We start from the raw sequence: 18,003 nt of genomic DNA, 5'->3' as shown, positions 1-18,003 counted from the left end.
CATTTTATAAACCAATGTATTATTTGTTATATTAATCTGTATATTAAGGGTAATTTCGGGACTCCGTGCCTTTTGTGTCCCCAGTAAAGATCATGATCTCACTGCCTTAAAATGTTGAACAATATCAGCCTGTATTAGTCATAAATAACACCATTTGAACTCTAAACATATTGAAGTTGATTAAAAATTTTTTTTTTAACTATTTCACAGCATTTTGAAACACCTCATGAAAATTTACTAGAGTATTAATAATGTAGTTCTTTTAAAAAGTAAACAAAAAGGACTTTTAGGCATTTGTATCTGTCCCTAACAGGGTGGACATTTTTGATCTTCCTTTTCATTTATTTTGTTTAATAAATGGTTACATTTATTTACTCAAGCTTGACCAGAATGTTTTAATTTACATCATCCTATCATGACTACACAGAAATTTATTTTAAAAACTGAGTTTGATTTTCTACATTTTATGATGGACAAAACTCACCGAATACCAGGAATGACCCTTAAAACAAATTAAACAACTTTTCTTTTTTAATCGGGAAATGTAACGGAGTTTCATCTTTATTCGTGCCATATTTTATATCTTCAAAAGGAACTGAGAAAGCAAATTTTTTTCTATTAAGCAATGCTGGACTCTTTCCCTCCAGAAGACCCGTAAAGCACTTTACACAACAGCAGCGGCACACCTCCTGATTTCCATGTCATTTATTTATATTTATTTGTATTAATTTACTAAATGTTTAATTTCTGTTGCTTTAGATGTTTTGTGAATTGCTTTTTAGTAGACTATCTCTGTTTACTGTATCTTGCTTGAAAATGTAATTTATTGCCTCTAACTTAAGTTTCTATTGCTGTTTTCTTAAGTGATTTTTAAGTGCGTATTCCCTGAGATTTTTGTAAAAAAAAAAGAAAAAAAAGCAGCGGCGCCTTTGCGTGACGTCACATGCGTGCGCCAAGATTCATCTATCAGTTACATAGATCAGTTAGGAAAGTCAGTCACCTGGCTTTCTAGTTGTATTTATTTTGTGTTTATGACACAGATGTCTGTCTTGAAATCTTTACCTGACTGATACTGATCCACTTTGTACTCGACGTCGGTTCCGTGTCACTCTAGTGTAAGTAAAGTTAGCTTCGGTCAGTTTGGTGTTTGTCGAAGTTCTGAAGAAATCTGTCAAAAACCTTAAAAACGGAGGAACAACCTCTGCTTCTTTTTTGTCCGTTTTGAGTAAATGTTGTATGTTTTATATGTAGTGTATATTGAATAAGTGTTTGTTTCGTTTCACCAATTTTGTTCACATTTCATTTGCTGTTATTAAATGGTATATATTGACATTATTGCTAAATTGTATGTACTGTAGGTGTGCATGTGTGTGTTCTTGTTTAACCTTCACTGAGAGGTCCAAATGTCCCCTCAAAGATGGTAAAAAGTGTACATTTTGACATTGTGGGGCCATTTGTTCATGTAAAAATGCAGAACGTTTTCTGTGATGGTAGGGTTAGCGTAGGGGGATCGAATATACAGTTTGTACAATATAAAAACCATTACGTCTATAGAGAGTCCACGTAAAGATATAAAAACAAGTTTGTATGTGTCTGTCCCAAGCCATGTAATTGGAAGGGATGGGGAAAGACATGGAGACCTTCTCCGGAAAAATCATCACCAAAAAATTCGCAGACAGTCTCTCGTCCATAGAATCACCAAGAGTCGGATATGAATGAAATGGTTAATGAATGAATGATTAACATTATAATCATGGGTATGCAAAGTATTGTTATTTTAGTTGTACGTCTAAACATCATCGTTACAGACTCAGACACGTCTGTGTAACATCCATGACCTTGTCTTCTAGGATGTCTCTGGGTTTCCTGAGGTTTGTTTTGAGTCAGGCCCTGAGCCGCAGTCCTCGTCGACCCATCAGCCTGGTCAACTTACCACTGGCAACCAAACCATCAACCCTCAGGCCAGCATGGTGTTGCCATATTGTCCCAGCCTGGCTAAGTATGTCCTTCTCCACAGACACAGAGAGTGGGGGCAAAGACATGACAGATATCCAGAAGGAGACTAAAAAGCTGGACCTGAAAGCACGAGTCACTTTTGGCAGCGTGGGTAGAAAGATTGGCCTGCGTCATATACAGTTACTGGGTGAGGATGGTGAGGAATTGGGTACAATGCACCGTGCCGAAGTGATACGACTGATGGACCAAACAGGGCTGAAGCTTGTTGCCATAAATGACAATTGTGATCCTCCATTATACAGACTGATGAAAGGGAAACAGATCCACGAAGAGCAGATGAAACTTAGAGACGCACAGAAAGCCAAGAAAGGTGCGTTTCATTCAGGAAATGCACATATTAAAGCTGCTATATTGTAATCGTACTTCTGTGAGATCCACAGTCATCTGCATAGTGTTTGCCTTTCGTGTTAAACCTAACCTTACACTGTTTTGGTCTACATGCAGGGCCCGTCCAATCAAAGGAGCTCAGTTTCTCCTCAGATATTTCCCTTCATGATTTAGACACTAAACTGCGGCAGGTCGTCAGCTGGCTGGAGAAGAAGAACCACGTCAGACTCACTATCAAAGCAAGAGCTGACAGTGGCACACCACTGGTATGGAAACAAAATAACTCGTGTTTGATTGGTTGTTTGAATGCACATTTCATTTCTGTGCTTGTGTTGTTTAAAGTGAATAATGTTCGCAGTTTTAAGTTAAAGAAATGTTCCAGGTTCAGAACAAGTTTTAGGATTAGTATTTTACCTGAGCTTTTAAATATAGAAATAACAGTAATATGCTTATGATGGATGTCTATGGGATTAAGTTTACCGGACTGGTTATTATATTTACATTTAGCAGCTGCTTTTATCCAAACTGACTAACAAATAAGGACCAGCGTGAGCAATTTATAAGAGCCAACAACTATACGTTTTGGCATCTTGTTCCACTACAGAATAACAGAGAGGGTTATGGAAGTAGAATAATGTCAAATGTTTTTGAAATAAAAAGCCTGTTGAATTGCACTACTTGAAAAAAAATAGTCATTGCATTAACCATGCTTGCATTTTAATGCATTGTATTTTTAGTGCTTACATTTTTATGGGCTGAAATTCAACATGGTTGAATATTTAAGCTGTGAATATTTCAATTAAAAACATTTCAAACACCTTTTCATTATTGAAAATTCAATAATCCATATTCACCTTTCATATTTCACTTCCAAAATATTCAAACTGTTTAAAAATACAACCAATAATATTCAACAGGCAATTTTCGGTCCATTTTATTTCGCTTTGCAAATTCGCTTCCACAAATTCAGTGGTTCAAATTCGACAGTAAATTCAACATTGACGTCCAGGAACTGCAGGAAAAGCAGTAGATTGCCGAGCATACTCTCCATCTGCTGTTAGTCGACCTCACCATCAGATGGTGCAAAAGCGCTTGTTGCTGACGAAGACATTCATTCATAAAATGAAAATGATTATCTGTGTCAGTATATGCGGAAAAGATGATAACACACAAAAGCTGTGTTTATGTTTCATTCAATAACTTCATTGTTACTTTCCCTGTGTATTCTACATGTCATCAGCTTTCTCTACCATGAACAGGATTATAATCGGTTTCCCTCAATACCTCATACTCAAGGATTTCCTTCCGTTGATAGTGATATGAAAGACCAATCTTGCACCTTATTAGGGAAGTAGGCTGTAGGCTATTATATAGGCTACAGGCAAGAAGATGGACTCAGAATATGAACTTAACGCGCAAAGTTTCATGCTGAGCGTTTCGTGATATAGGCTACTGGCATAAAATCAACACACACACACACACACACACACACACATATATATATATATATATATATATATATATATATATATATATATATATATATATATATATATATGTAGTATGCATACGTGTATTGCATTAGCTTAAACTGTCACAGCACTTGCATATTGTCCTCCTATTGTTAGTTTAACTGTAAATCGCTTTGGATAAAAGCTTCTGCTAAATGACTCAATGTAAAAATTGGCTTGATATTGGACATTAGCACATTTAGGGACCGTCTCTAAAGTTGCATACAACATTGGCATACACGTTTCTGACTTCAATAGCAAACTTTAATTTATTTGAATAAATATCAAAAATCCAAAGGGTGCGCATTATGCCTGACACTAAATTAACACTTTACAGTTGGTTTTATGACTGTAAGTCGTTCTATTCAAATGCTATCGGAGTTAGAAACGTGTATACCAAAGTCGTATACACTTTAGAGACGGTCCCTAAATGTGCGAATGTCCAACATCAAGCCATATGTATGCCAGTCTATCACTGGGAAACGCTCAGCATTAAGCTTTGCGCGTTATTCTGAGTCCATCTACTTGCCTGCGAGTTTGGTCTTTTACATCACTGTAGTCCATTAAGCTACGTTAAGCGTTGTATATGTCCAGCAGGGGAATCCTTAAGTATTGAGGGAAACCCTAATAGCCTGCATACAGCACATCGCCACAATATAAAGTTAAGGCAACTAAACAACCAAATATATGATATATGTCAACCTCAAAAATGTAACATTGGATCTGTATATCCGCATCGGGGAATAACATTATAATCTCGTTCACGGTAGAGAAAGATGCATGTAGGCTACACAGGAAAAGTAACCGTGAAGACACTGAATTTAACATAAAACAGCCGTCATAATAATCACAAATACACTTACATTGCTGTAAATGGGTTTTATGAATGAATGACTTGTTCTAACTGTTGCTGGTCTTCAACACGCGCTTTTGCACCTCCTGCTGGTGAGGTAGACTAACAGCAGATGGAGAGTATGCTCGGCAATCTACTGCTTTTCCTGCAGTTCCTGGACGTCAATGTAGAATTTACTGTCGAATTTGAACCACTGAATTTGTGGATGCGAATTTGCAAAGCGAAATAAAATGGACCGAAAATTGCCTGTTGAATATTATTGGTTGTATTTTTAAACAGTTTGAATATTTGGGAAGTGAAATATGAAAGGTGAATATGGATTATTGAATTTTTAATAATGAAAAGGTGTTTGAAATGTTTTTAATTGAAATATTCACAGCTTAAATATTCAACCATGTTGAATTTCAGCCCATAAAAATGTAAGCACTAAAAATACAATGCATTAAAATGCAAGCATGGTTAATGCAATGACTATTTTTTTTCAAGTAGTGCAATTCAACAGGCTTTTTATTTCAAAAACATTTGACATTATTCTACTTCCATAGAGGGTGAAGGTCCTGGAAAGTGTCTTTATACCTGCTGTGTTATTAGCCAAAATAAGAAGCTCATAGTTTCATATCGCTTATATTGAATCTTATATTAAAAAATGTGAGTTATTTGAGATGTGAGGCTACCATTCTGAACACTAGTTACTTCGTATAGTTAATTATTTAGTTATACTAGCATGTTGTGGGGCTGGGCGTTACTACTTTCTATTTTTTTTCTTTCTTTTTTCTATTTGGTTAAAAAAACAATTCAGTATTTATTTAAAAAAAAGTTATTTCAGATCCTTCCCTTTCGTTTTTAGTACATCGTTGTGTAAACGTACCCTAAAACTTAAGTAAAAATCACCAAATTAGAAATGAAAATAAATGAAAGCAGCAGCAGCTCACTCTGTCTCCTCCGCTATTTTTCAGATGCGCTCGTATCAAAAAACTGTATATCGACATAAGCGGTATTGCATCAATTTTAGTTATAGTTTATAAAATACATTAGGAATTGTGGCTAGAAATGTGTTTATTTTGTATGTATAGTTTTTCCCACTATGTTGTCTTACACCATAGAATTCCATTGTAATTGCATGATTTTTGCTTGATTTGAACACATCACAGATGTTGTCACTAGAGCTTGTATTGACCCTGGAACATTCCTTGAAAAGTAGGACACAGCCAGAGCTTAAATACTGGAAATATTGGGATTTGAAACAGTGATCCAAGTTTACACATGATTAGTTTATTTATACATAAATTCATTGTATACATTTAAATTACAAGCAACAAAAGTTACATTTGCTTCTACAAAAACACATTTTTTGAAAATGAAGACGGGTACAATTCGCTGGTACCTAGATTTCAGGATTTTCCTCAGTTGTATTTTTCTTTCTTTTTCTAAACAGGATAAAGTCTTAACTCAGATGGTGGAGAGGATATCAGTGCCCATTGGCTTTGTATCAAAACCCTCCGTGGTTCGTGGGGGTCGTGCCGCCATGTGTGTCCTTCGCCTTGCTTCTGCTAAAGAATTGCAGAAAAAGGAAGCAGAGACTTCGAACAAGAATTTAAAACCTGACTTTGAGACCCCAACATCTCCTGGTACCTCCTCTACAGAGGAGCCAAAAGACTTGAAGCAACAGTAAAAATCTATGCAACTTTCAATGCAAACGTATATTTACTTGGAGCAAGCCTCCAATAAAAATGTTGCTTTAGAAATTGTCCTGTGGGGTGATATTAAAACTGGAAATTGACTTCTGACCATTGGACTCTACAGTAAGAGGGGTTCTAAAAGGTGGACCACCGGATTTGCAGTGTTGTTGAACTCAGAATAAATGGATTTTGATTGGCTGACAACACTCTCAGATTTAATGGTCTCTAAATCAGAACTGTTTAAACTCTGGGAGCAGGTTTCTGGGATGTCTGCTTTTAGGATTGTAAAACTTTGAGAGCTGAATGATTGCAGCTGATCTATTAATTGAGGATTTGTAGTTGACTCGGACTGGCTAATGTGTGGCACTGAAGATTCATCTGAGTTTGAAGTTTTTGCTTGACGTTTCTTTTTGGGTTTGTGACCACTCAAACGGGATGCCAGGGAACGTTTTGGACGAGGCTTCAGCTGAAAGAGACAAAGAGGGCAGTTATTATCAACACATTTTGCTTCCCTAAATATCAACCACTCGGTTACAACCTAAAGACCAAGTCCTAACAAAAATGTTATGAGATCAATAAGTAGTTACCTGTTTCTTTTCAGGATCATGAACCACACCATGGCGCTGTAAACTTTGCTGTGGCAAAAAAGAAATAAAAATGTATTAGATTAAAATTAGCCATATTTTAAGAAAGTTCTCACGATACACTGATTTAGTCACAAATCCTAATTTTTTTACGTCCCAGATGTCCACATAAGACAACTGATATTGGCCAGCTTACTAATTTAATATGATTAAGTTAGGAAATATTAAGAAATAGGAGAAGACAATGAAATGGAGCAGGATACAGTGAAAAATAAGCAACAGTCTTAATGCACTTCATAACATGCAGTGAAGCCAGACACATCTTGACATGGCTGAGGAAGGCTGCCCTGTAATGACTCGGCTCATTCAACTGTAATATTACACTGTCGGGCGAATGGACTTTTTGTTCATAAATATTTTTTTATTATTGGTCACCCTTTATGTCTGTCTGTGGGTTTTGCAAATATTTAACCAATGAAAAGCATTAAAAAGAGCTAGTGACTAAACCTTGTAACTCCATTGGACCTTCAAACTGTCAGTCAAACCTCATAACTCCACCCGCCTCTATCATGAATGAAGTGCCGCACACAGTTTGGATCGTCATCTCTGCTTGATTGCAATGCAAGGATAAAAAAAAAAAATGGTTGTTTGAATGAGTACAGCATTTTCTGTACTCAAGAAACCTTCTGGTAGGTTTAGTTTAAGCCTTAATTTGGTTCTTGAGTGGCTCTAGTCTTCCTCCAGGAAATCATCTTATTATACTCTGGACTATTAGTCTGGCTTTTCACCAGACCAAACTCAATCTTTTAAGATTGAACATTAGTCTGGGGAGTCTGCTCTGTATTTTCGACTGCACAAGAGGCATGATCAACCGGCATAGTTCAAATGACTTTGTACGCAATTGGATAGTCCTTCAACCAATCAGACCAAGGGTGACGTACTTTGCAGCGAAAACTCCAGGCAGGAAACGTGTCAACAAACGTGTTGGTTTGGAGCATTGATCAGCGGTTTGCAGAAGCACCAATGGCATCCAGCGATTTTTGCAGGTTGTCCAAAAAAACATGAAAGTGAGTGGTATGTACACCCACTCCAGCGATTCGTTTGCTAAACTAAAGAAGCCATTAGGCATCGTTGAGAGGTTAAAAGGAATTGGATAGCGCCAATAGCGCCAGGTGGATAAGCCAGTTTGTGATTGGTCCCCGCAGATCTGTAACGGAAGCAGGATAGAAGAATGTACAGGTTTCCAGACTGAGCTGCAGGGCGAAATCAAATCGTCGGCAGATCGTCCCTGGGTTTACCCAGTCTACTGGACGATACCAAGTCTATGACTATTTAAAACCATAACAGAGAAATCAAATTTCTGTTCGGTTTAAAAGGTCATTTTAGTCTAGGACAAGGCTTAAACTCTGTCCGGGAAACCACCCCTGTGGCCCGGTTTCACAGACAGAGCTTAGATTAAGCCAGGATTAGGCCTAAGTTCAATTAAGACATTTAAGCAGCTTTTATAAACGTGTCTTAGAAAAAAAACTTTACTTTGTGCACCTTGAGACAAAACAATGGAACTGACATATTTTAAGATATATCAGTGCAAATTAAATTCAGTTAAAACAGCTCAAACATGCATTTTAGTCTGGGACTAGGCTTAAGCCTGGTCTATGAAACCGGGGGTAAACGTATAAATGCTAATGGTTTATGTCTGTAAGGAGCGGAGAAGTGTGTCTTATGGCGCTTTTCCATTACCAGCTCAACTCAGCTCGCTTTTCGCTCCGTTTTCCATTGCAGATAGTACCTCCACAAAAGTACCTGGTCGTCATAGCGACGCCGCAGGAAACTACCGTGACTTAATCTTCTACGTGAGACCTTTATTTTACTGTCTATGCGCGAGACACACCCGCTACCCACACACACAGGACAATGGAGGAAATCGAGTGTATGCTGTTTTTTGGATGTTTTTGTTTTTGCTGTTTTTTATTCAGGATACTCCGTCTGGCGCGTGCAATGATGACGCAGTGAATAGTGACGATACTCTCTGACCAATCAGCAGTCTGCCGTGTTTTCACGTCACATTTTAGTATCGCCTCAGCTCGCTCAGAACCTCGCCGGAGGTGGTACGAAAAAAAGTACCTGGAAGCGGGTACAGGTACAACTTTTACACAGTGGAAAACCAAACAAAGCCGAGTCGGGTCGAGCTGGTACTGTGTAGTGGAAAAGCGCCATTATACAGCCTTTGTCACATTTACACACACACATATATATATATATATATATATAATTCGCTGGTCAAAAACCTTGTAATGACACATGCAAATGTCTAACATATATAAAGCCACAATATTTACTTTGACAACACTGTGTTTAATTACTTTTTTTTAAAAGTGCTTTATCAGCATGATATAGAATGTTAAGTTCATGGGACCATAAAATATATTGATACGGTGAAACATTTTTAAGTTCTGTTGGGCCATTTCATTTTTGTAAGAAGCCTGAACAGATTTAACACTCTTTCAGTATTACTGAAAAACAGTGTTTTACGTTGTCATATAAAGTTCAATTCAAGCTCTTGTATAAAGTATAGGCCAAAAAAAAGTGTGACCTGCTGTATGAGGTTTTGCTGACAGTTTGAGGATCCGCTGGAGTTACGAAGTTTATTCACAAGTTCTTAGCATTTCCATTAGGGCTGTCACTTTTGTGAAAAAATCCTGTTCGATTTTTGAGACATAAGTGTTCATTGAATCGATTGTAAAATCGATTTTCCATGTCTAAAGACGTTTTCATTTTAAACGCCAAATATGGGCAAATCCACGGACAACTAACAGGCATTAGGACGAACGTAAAGAGGGCGCTCGAGACGCGCACACGTCAGCAAATATTCCTGATGATTTATTGGCGTGAAGTTTCGTGCACAATGACAAACAGGTGTGCAACATTCCGAAAAACAATAAGCCGAGTGGATTGCCATAACATCAGTGAAAAACATTACTGCAGGATTCTATAACGATTAGAAATGGCAAACAAATTTCACCTACATAGGTGATTGTAGACCGTAGCCCGAATCTGTATCTGTATGCATGAGACTGTCTGAATACCGGAAGAATTCACAGTTTTGTAGTAAAAAGAGACAGATTATGCAGAAGGATAATTTGCTGTTATGTGTGTGTGTCAGAGCCTGCAGTCGCTGTGTGACGCGTGTTCGCTGCGGGCGTATCGTGACGCGCTCCGAGAAAAGACCGTTAGAATCGATTCCCTATTTTCGTTTTCGAAACTTGTGTTGGTTGGTTTGATCGATTGCGAACGTAAAGTGACAGCCCTAATTTCCATAAGCGAAACAAATCCTTGGATTTTAGTTAGTGAGGCAGACGATAGGAAAGCACCGTTACCTTCATGGAAAAGGACTTGCTACAGCCAGGGTGAGTGCAGTTGAAGAAGCGCTGCTCTTCATGGAAGGACAGTATGTGGCTCTGCAAGTTGAAGGCAGTCGTGTACGAGCGGGAACATCCATCTCTGGGGCAGTGGAAGACCAGGCGCTCTTTCGAGTGAACATGCTGATGCTGCTTCAGGTACCAGCTATCCCTGAATGTTTTCTTACACTGATCACACTGTACCCGGACTGAACACACAAACACACACACCAAGTTATATATTTTCTAACTTTCTATGAGTTTGCATGCTATTGTTAGGCTATTAGGCTTACCTATATGAACTTTGTTGTGGTTTGTCATCTCTGTCCAGTTCTTTCCCACAAATGAGCAGCCGGCAGCCGTGCAAGAATAGCCTGGATCGGGATTTAACACATGAAAGGTCGGGTGATGCACATCCAAAGAGCCACAAAAAGCACCTTCACTTTGTTTTGATTCAAATATGCTAAGATTTTTACTTGTTACAACACTATCAAACCTGAGTTTCGACCTGTTCATCTCATAAAGCTACTGTCTATTGTGGATCAGGAGCAGTGTTGGGGAAAGTTACTTTTAAAAGTAATGCATTACAATATTGCGTTACTCCCCAAAAAAGTAACTAATAAGTAACTTTTTATGAAAAGTTACATTACTTTTGTGTTACTTTTTCCTCACCTGAGCTGGACTTGCTATAAAGAAAAAAAGGGAAATGAATAAGCCTCAGGCTGAAGGAAATGAATATTTATGCCAATACAATAGAAGGCGCAGCTCAAACAAACCTTTCAATAAACCATCCATTCTGGATTAAAGAATAATAGGATACATGAGAAGGAAGTTCAACACTTTTTTTTTTCTAAATCTAATCTAGAGTAATTTTTGCTCTAGTCAGCAGCAAAGACATTGGCTAATAAAGTAAGATTAAACACAAAGTATATTTGTGTATATTTAATATAGTTAATTTTAAAAGTTTTGCGTAAAATTCTAAGATTGCATTTTACTGTTTTTATTCATTTTGAGGAATACTGAATGTTTTCATGCAAGTGAGATGAGCATGTTCACATTTAGTCTAGAACTGAAAATAACCATCACGTTTACACACACAACACCACCTTACTTTATTTCTCTCAACATGGGGACAAGAGAGCTGCCAGTCAATAAATGTGAAAAAGTAACTAGCGTTACTTATTTGAAAAAGTAACTTAGAGATATTTTGTTGTAAATTGAAAAAGTAATGCGTTACTTTACTAGTTACTTGTAATGACTTAACCCCAACACTGATCAGGAGACTGTACACTTATTTTGCAATGTAGAAATAAGCTATTTCCTCTGAACCAACGATTCTTTAGTCACTATAGATTAAAAAACTAGAAGAATAACTAACAAAGTCCAGTAAAAAGTGAACTTATTTGTGATAAAAACCACGAAAGCAGTGCATTTATGATTACTAAAATAAATTCAAATAATATGATAAATACCAGTCCAGTTTGCAATATCAAGCGGCAAAATTAACTGTATTTGTAGAACTAAAATAAGTGGAAGTGAATGACACCGGAAGCCTCGCACATTAAAGTTAAATACAGCCTGCTCTTACTTTAAAAGTGGATAACCTATCACACGATTTTTGGACTACGTTAATGTTTTTTTCTGGAGAGGCCAGGGTATTCTTCAAAAATTCACCTCGCGTTCAAATGAAAAGAAAGTCATACAAATTTGGAAATAACCAATAAACTATTCCTTTATGAACAACAGAACAAGCAGAGAACATACCATTGTGTACCTTCTCATGGCGCTTCAGTTTCCCACGCTGTGAAAAACGTCTCCCGCAGCCTTCATGCGAACACCTGATGATCAGAGCCAATGAAGAATACACACAACATCAGTCAGACACACCTCCGTTCTAATTCAAGTTTTATATTATGTTAGTTTACTGAGAAAGACTTCAATTAATGACCAAAAAAACAAGGAGACATTAGACAAACCAGTGGAAAAAGTCTTACAAGAACGGTAGCAGCTGTGTGTGTGTACACTCATGGGTTTTCAGCTGGTTATTCTTCTTGAATGCTTTGCCACATCCTTCAAATGTACACTAAAAAAGACGTTTTTTTTATAACTATTTAAACAACACAAATTCACATAAATAACATTTACCCGCACAGCACAAAGGGTTAGTTCACCCAAATATAAAAATTTCGTTCATCTCCGGAACACAGATATCTGTCCCTCCATTGACAGCTACGCAACTACCACTTTGACGCTTCAAAAAGTTCATAAAGAGATAAAACTAATCCATATGAATTGAGCGGTTTAGTCCACATTTTCTGAAGAAACTTGATTGCTTTATATGATGAACAGATTTAAAATTAGGCTTTTATTCACGTAAACTTTCAACTCACACATCAGTTGTGGTAAACAGAAGCTTAAAGATGTTCGCTTGACCTGCGAGAACCAATGAGGTTAATTCTCGTGTTACGCATCACATTTAAGCTTCAGCAAGAACCAATGAGGTTTGTTCTCGTGCATCAAGCCAGTTCGGTTGAGCTTCGGTCTGTTTGCTGATCAACGTTTAAATGTGAATAAAAGCCTAAATTCAATCTGTTCATCATATAAATCATATAAAGCGATCGAGTCTCTTCAGAAAATTTGGACTAAACCGCTCAATTCATATGGATTAGTTTTACGATCTCTTTATGAACGACACGAGGGTGAGTAATTAATGACAGAATTTTCATTTTTGGGTGAACTATCCCTTTAACATTAGTGGTATTATGATACACTACAGTGAAGGTAATATCATAAAATAATGGTACTGAATGATTTATACACAATGATATAATATTTATATGGCAGTGCTCAATAAAAGTCTGAGAGACTGGGGCCAGAACTGTCACATGCTACTTTACACTATCTTAAATGTGTGCATTGTTTTGCATTGTATGCCACTGTTTTCCAGCAAAAGTGTTTAAATATAACTCAATATAGCCATCACCAAGTAACATTTAAAAAGTGTTATTTCAAGCCAACAACATAAATTCAAAACTAATTTTTTTAGATTTACACAGATTTACTTTGACTTACTATGTACTGTTTTGTCTCGTGTCTGTGAATACGTGAAATGTGTTTCTTCAGGTTGGTGTTTGTGGTGAATCCTTCAGTGCATCCGTCCTCCGTGCATCTGTTAACAGACACTGCACGAGTAAATGACAGCTTGCCATCCTATTAGACTTAATCGAAAGAAAAGTCACTTACATGTAAGGTCTGTCTCCGGTATGTGTCAGTGTGTGACGAGCCAGGTGATATTTCGTGCAGAAAGATTTGCTGCAAGCGTTATATTCGCACTTAAATGGCCTCTGCGAAAGAAAATGTATCGTTCAAAATCACATTAAAGTCGTGTTGACAAATCGACTGAACACGTGCCATATCGTTTAAATTGATATACATTAATTCAATTGAAACCAGCTTTCTGAATGTGCCTTACACGTGCAAACACTTACTATATGAGAACGTTTCCGTTTTATTTATATGGGTTTATATCACACAATCCTCAGTCACGTGTTGGCCCTGCATTACTTACCTCCCCTGTATGTTTGCAGAGATGCGCTTCTAGCTTCCATACTCTGTTGTATGACGCTTTACAGTCAGGAAAGGAACAAATAAATATTGCGCTGGGTTGAACATTATTTTCATTCGTTGTCATTTTTTCGGCTATGAGCTACCATGTGTGCGCCTTCATTTTGATCGTCAACGAAACTTCTGACGTCACAACCAACGTCAACACTACCACGATCCACCCAGTATGGAACGCCAGTGAGGCCAAAAGCATAGACCAGTGCATAACACACGAGTGGTTGCTATTATGGACCGCGGTTTGTGCCAAAAGAAGGGGGTTAGTGCTAGAGGGGCATACCTAAAGTGGTTTGCAGAACTTTGCACACTGGACGAGAAGCACCACATCTTTAAAATAAGAAAACATTTCTGATTCCTGCATTTTAATGCATTATAATTGCCCCAAATCATTGTTAATGTACATAACTTCATCCTAGTCTGTTTTGTTTTTAAATAAAAAATGTCTATTTAATGTTATAAACAAGTCTATTTATAAATGTCAAAAATGTTTTAAATTAATCCAATAAAAATATTTATTAATTTAAATAAATGTATTATGAATGATTCAATGATATAGATAAAAAATATTTTAAACATTTAACATTTTAGTCACTGATTGCCACCTTCTGGCATAACCATGCAATAGAAACAATCTTTATTTGAAGCGTAACACTAGGCTACTATAGTTACAAAGGCAATTTACTAATTTGATCGCTGCCACAACATCAGTGTTTACATCCAAACTATAAACTTTTATTCCAATACATTTGTTATTATTTGATGTTTGCAACATAGAAATAGAAATACGGTGCAGTTGAAAACACTGTTTGTGAAGCTGTTACAAACATATAGCTTACATGACCGCTGCTCTTTCTGGGTCAGCGGCAGTGCGAAAGCAGGTTTCCAGTGAGCTCATAATTTCAAGTCAAGTCAAGTCAAGTCATTTTCATTTATATAGCGCTTTTAACAATGTAGATTGTTCCAAAGTGGCTTTACATTGATAATAGGAAATTAAATGTTCAAAGGTTTTGACAAAGCAGAATCATTGTAATTTAGGACTAAGTTTGCGTGTGCATTTGAATTGAGATTGTGATCTTTTAATGATTCATCATACATACATATGGACCTATAGCCTATTTATTTTGTATGTCATATTTCAGGCTCAGGCCCGGCCAGCCCACACACATATAAAACTTCAGTGAAGTTATTCGATTTTTGATTCTTGTTTCTTATCCCCCTTGAAGGTTTGTATAAATTAACCTTTCACTTTCACACGTAAGTTTAAAATATTCTAGCTAACCCCCCAGTATGAGTTTTTTAAAGGTGACAGTTATTTTAGAACGTATCACCTTATTATTTTCATGGTGACGCGACATACTTGTTACATGACACACCGAAGCCATCATAGCGCTGTATGACAGATATCAAGCGTAGCATCAGTTCTGGCAGGTCACGTTAGACAAGCTCGCATCAGCTGACTCTCCCCGTCTACCTATAGTAATACAACGGCCATTACATCATCCATACATAAGCTCCTTCAGTATTATCAACAGCTATCGCGTTTCTCAGGAGCTGATTACCCTCCTCCATCCCCAGCTCCTCCTCTCATCCAGTCAGGATTTGGATGCTCATCTGAATGCTCATTCTCACAGTTTAAGAGTTTTGGTTATGAGCCATTCCTCCTAAGTGAATTAGGCCTGGGATTGTGCATAATTTTACTCATTCCCACAGATTTTGTGCTTGCACCCAAAGTGCGCGCACATAAAGCTGCCTCTCAGTAATAAATTGAGTTCTTTTTCATTACTTATTACGCTTAAACAGTCGAATGCACACAAAATAATGTCAAAATGCTGGTCTTGGTGAGTATTCACGTAAACTCGGTCAGTTATGTTTTAAGTGAACGTAAACAGTTGAGAAATAAAAACGCATGTGTAACTGTATAATGGATCCGTTCATCAGGTCTTAAAGTGACAGCAGCTTTATATACCTGCTGCCAAATTATAAAAAAAAAAAAAAAAATCTATATGGCAGTTTTCCCCCATGGTATCGATCTGGAAGCCAGAGGAAGCCCTCGCACAGAAAGCCCACAAGTGACAGCAGTGTTGCCAGATGTACGATAATTATCGTATTTGTACGATAATTTTGACCTCTGTACGATGTACGATCAATAATGAAAAAAATCCCATAATGTACGATAATTTCAGAGTTTTCAGTCGTTCGTCCAAACACACATCCTACCACCTCTCTCTCTGACCCCGAATCATTTCGCAGGCTCGCCTGCCACGCAAGCACACACACACACACACACAGGGACCACACGGTGTCGCCCGCACGTCAACACTACACTACAGTTTTGCACTACATTTTTTTTTACACTACACTACAATTTTAATTATGGTCTAGTTCAAAATGTGCACTGTCGGCATATCTTTTGCACTTTGGCAAAAAAAAGTTAAGTAGCCAGACTTCCTCCAGTTAGTGTGAGCGTATTACACAGCTTGTTTAAATTGGCTGTAAAATTATTTGGAAAATAAAATTGTTGGAAACAGGCTATATTTTATGAGTTTGGATCGTGTACGATAATTTTTTTTAAAAAACGATAATTTTGAGGTTTTGGTACGATACTTTGACATTTCTAATCTGGCAACACTGAGTGAGAGTCATAAAGTCATAAGCAGATTTTTTTTGGTGACTCAAATGGATCATTGAGTCACCAGTAGGGCCACTTTGGAGCCACCAGTCAGACAGAGTCCCTGCTCTTTTAAATCTCTCAGATGACAAGATGGAGTCGGCACACTGGAAGGAATGCATCGTTTTGCATTGTCGTCCACCTGTGTTCTAGAGCAGGGCTGCCCAGTTCTGTTCCTGGAGATCTACCTTCCTGCAAAGTTCAGTTCCAACTCTGATCAAACACAACTGAAACAGCTAATTGAGATCTTCAGGAGCACTTGATAATTATAGACAGGTGTGTGGGAGCAGGGTTGAAGCTGAACTTTGCAGGTTTGCAGTTTTTAAAGTTTATTCAACTATTTAACATGAAAAAAGTTGAGAAAAGTTGAGATAACTCAAACACGTAAGTTGAGAAAACTCAAAAATGTCCTGCAGCTGGTTGCCTTAAACTTTTAAGTTTTCTCAACTTACGTGTTTGAGTTTTTTACAGTGCAGGGGACTGCATGGGTGGTCTCTACAGAGACAAACATATCAGCGCTCACTCTTCTGAATGTCCAAAATCCTCAGGATGTTTGAGGATGAAGCCTCCATTCCTCAGGTATCACCCCCTAACACGAAAGCAAGTCTGTATCATTGTTCAGATGACTGTACAATGCATTGAGCTGGTCCTCTCTTTCTCTGTAAACTTTTAAACTGGGTGATTTGTGTGAATTATCTAGTTCAGTCACGAAACTCTTGACGGAACAAGCTGATAGGTCCTTTACTAGTAATCTGCTAGCAATTACATAACTAACAACACAGCCCCAAGCTGATTGGCCTCTGCTGATTCTGCAGCCAATGAGCTTGCTTGCTCAACATTTAAATATTCAGGTTCAATGTTCTCTATAAGCTGGTCCAGCAGATGTCCTGTCCTTAGAAACCCTCCACCTCCCCCAGCTCCACCTGTCACCTGGGATTTATGCCTATTCATCCAGCAGCAGCATATCTGACATGCTCACATCAGCGTGTATGTGTATATATTAGCAGTAGCAAGTCCATACTGCTAGCAGCAGCGTAGCAGAAGACCAAAGCCCGCAAAGACCAAATAGCCTACATTGACATTGTCATTTGCATTAGTATGCAAAAACTATTCAGAAGGTTGCCATGATTGGAAATCTTGAAAAATTCTTGAAAGTCTTGTGTACTAGATGTAAACATGTGTTATGTGAAACAGAAAATAAATGAAACAAGTAAAAAATAATAAGGTTAATAAGGTGTTTGTACACGTATGGCCACAACTGTTCAGACATATATGATATCTCTGTACTTTTACTCTGCACACTGACAATAATTTTGAATTTATTTTAACTTGACATGAAGCACATG

At 37.5% G+C, this 18,003-nt stretch overlaps 2 protein-coding genes and 1 long non-coding RNA gene across 3 annotated transcripts; 1 reads left to right on the top strand and 2 right to left on the bottom strand.

Annotated features, from left to right (window-relative positions):
* Positions 1-938: 938 nt before the first annotated feature.
* Positions 939-6,584, top strand: mtif3 (mitochondrial translational initiation factor 3). The gene is made up of 4 exons (XM_082169462.1): positions 939-1,115; positions 1,851-2,326; positions 2,461-2,609; positions 6,143-6,584. Exons 2-4 carry the CDS (start codon positions 1,852-1,854, stop codon positions 6,377-6,379), a joined length of 861 nt encoding a protein of 286 aa, XP_082025588.1. The 5' UTR covers positions 939-1,115; position 1,851; the 3' UTR covers positions 6,380-6,584.
* gtf3aa (general transcription factor IIIAa) lies at positions 6,505-14,135 on the bottom strand (the record flags this gene model as incomplete). Its single annotated transcript, XM_082169461.1, has 9 exons — positions 13,937-14,135; positions 13,612-13,712; positions 13,441-13,537; positions 12,363-12,451; positions 12,133-12,206; positions 10,662-10,742; positions 10,348-10,577; positions 6,974-7,021; positions 6,505-6,852 (listed from the first exon to the last, which is right to left on the bottom strand). The coding sequence occupies exons 1-9, from the start codon at positions 14,057-14,059 to the stop codon at positions 6,505-6,507; spliced, it is 1,191 nt and encodes a 396-aa protein (XP_082025587.1). The 5' UTR covers positions 14,060-14,135.
* On the bottom strand, positions 7,822-8,124 carry LOC309498631. The gene is made up of 2 exons (XR_014205999.1): positions 7,908-8,124; positions 7,822-7,859 (listed from the first exon to the last, which is right to left on the bottom strand). It is a non-coding gene; the product is annotated as an uncharacterized lncRNA (long non-coding RNA).
* Positions 14,136-18,003: the final 3,868 nt, after the last annotated feature.

Source organism: Leuciscus leuciscus, assembly GCF_965113295.1.
Source record: "Leuciscus leuciscus genome assembly, chromosome: 5".
Taxonomy (NCBI): Eukaryota; Metazoa; Chordata; class Actinopteri; order Cypriniformes; family Leuciscidae; genus Leuciscus; species Leuciscus leuciscus.
The sequence above is the reverse complement of the archived record's forward strand: the minus strand, read 5'-3'. Positions and strand labels throughout refer to the sequence as shown.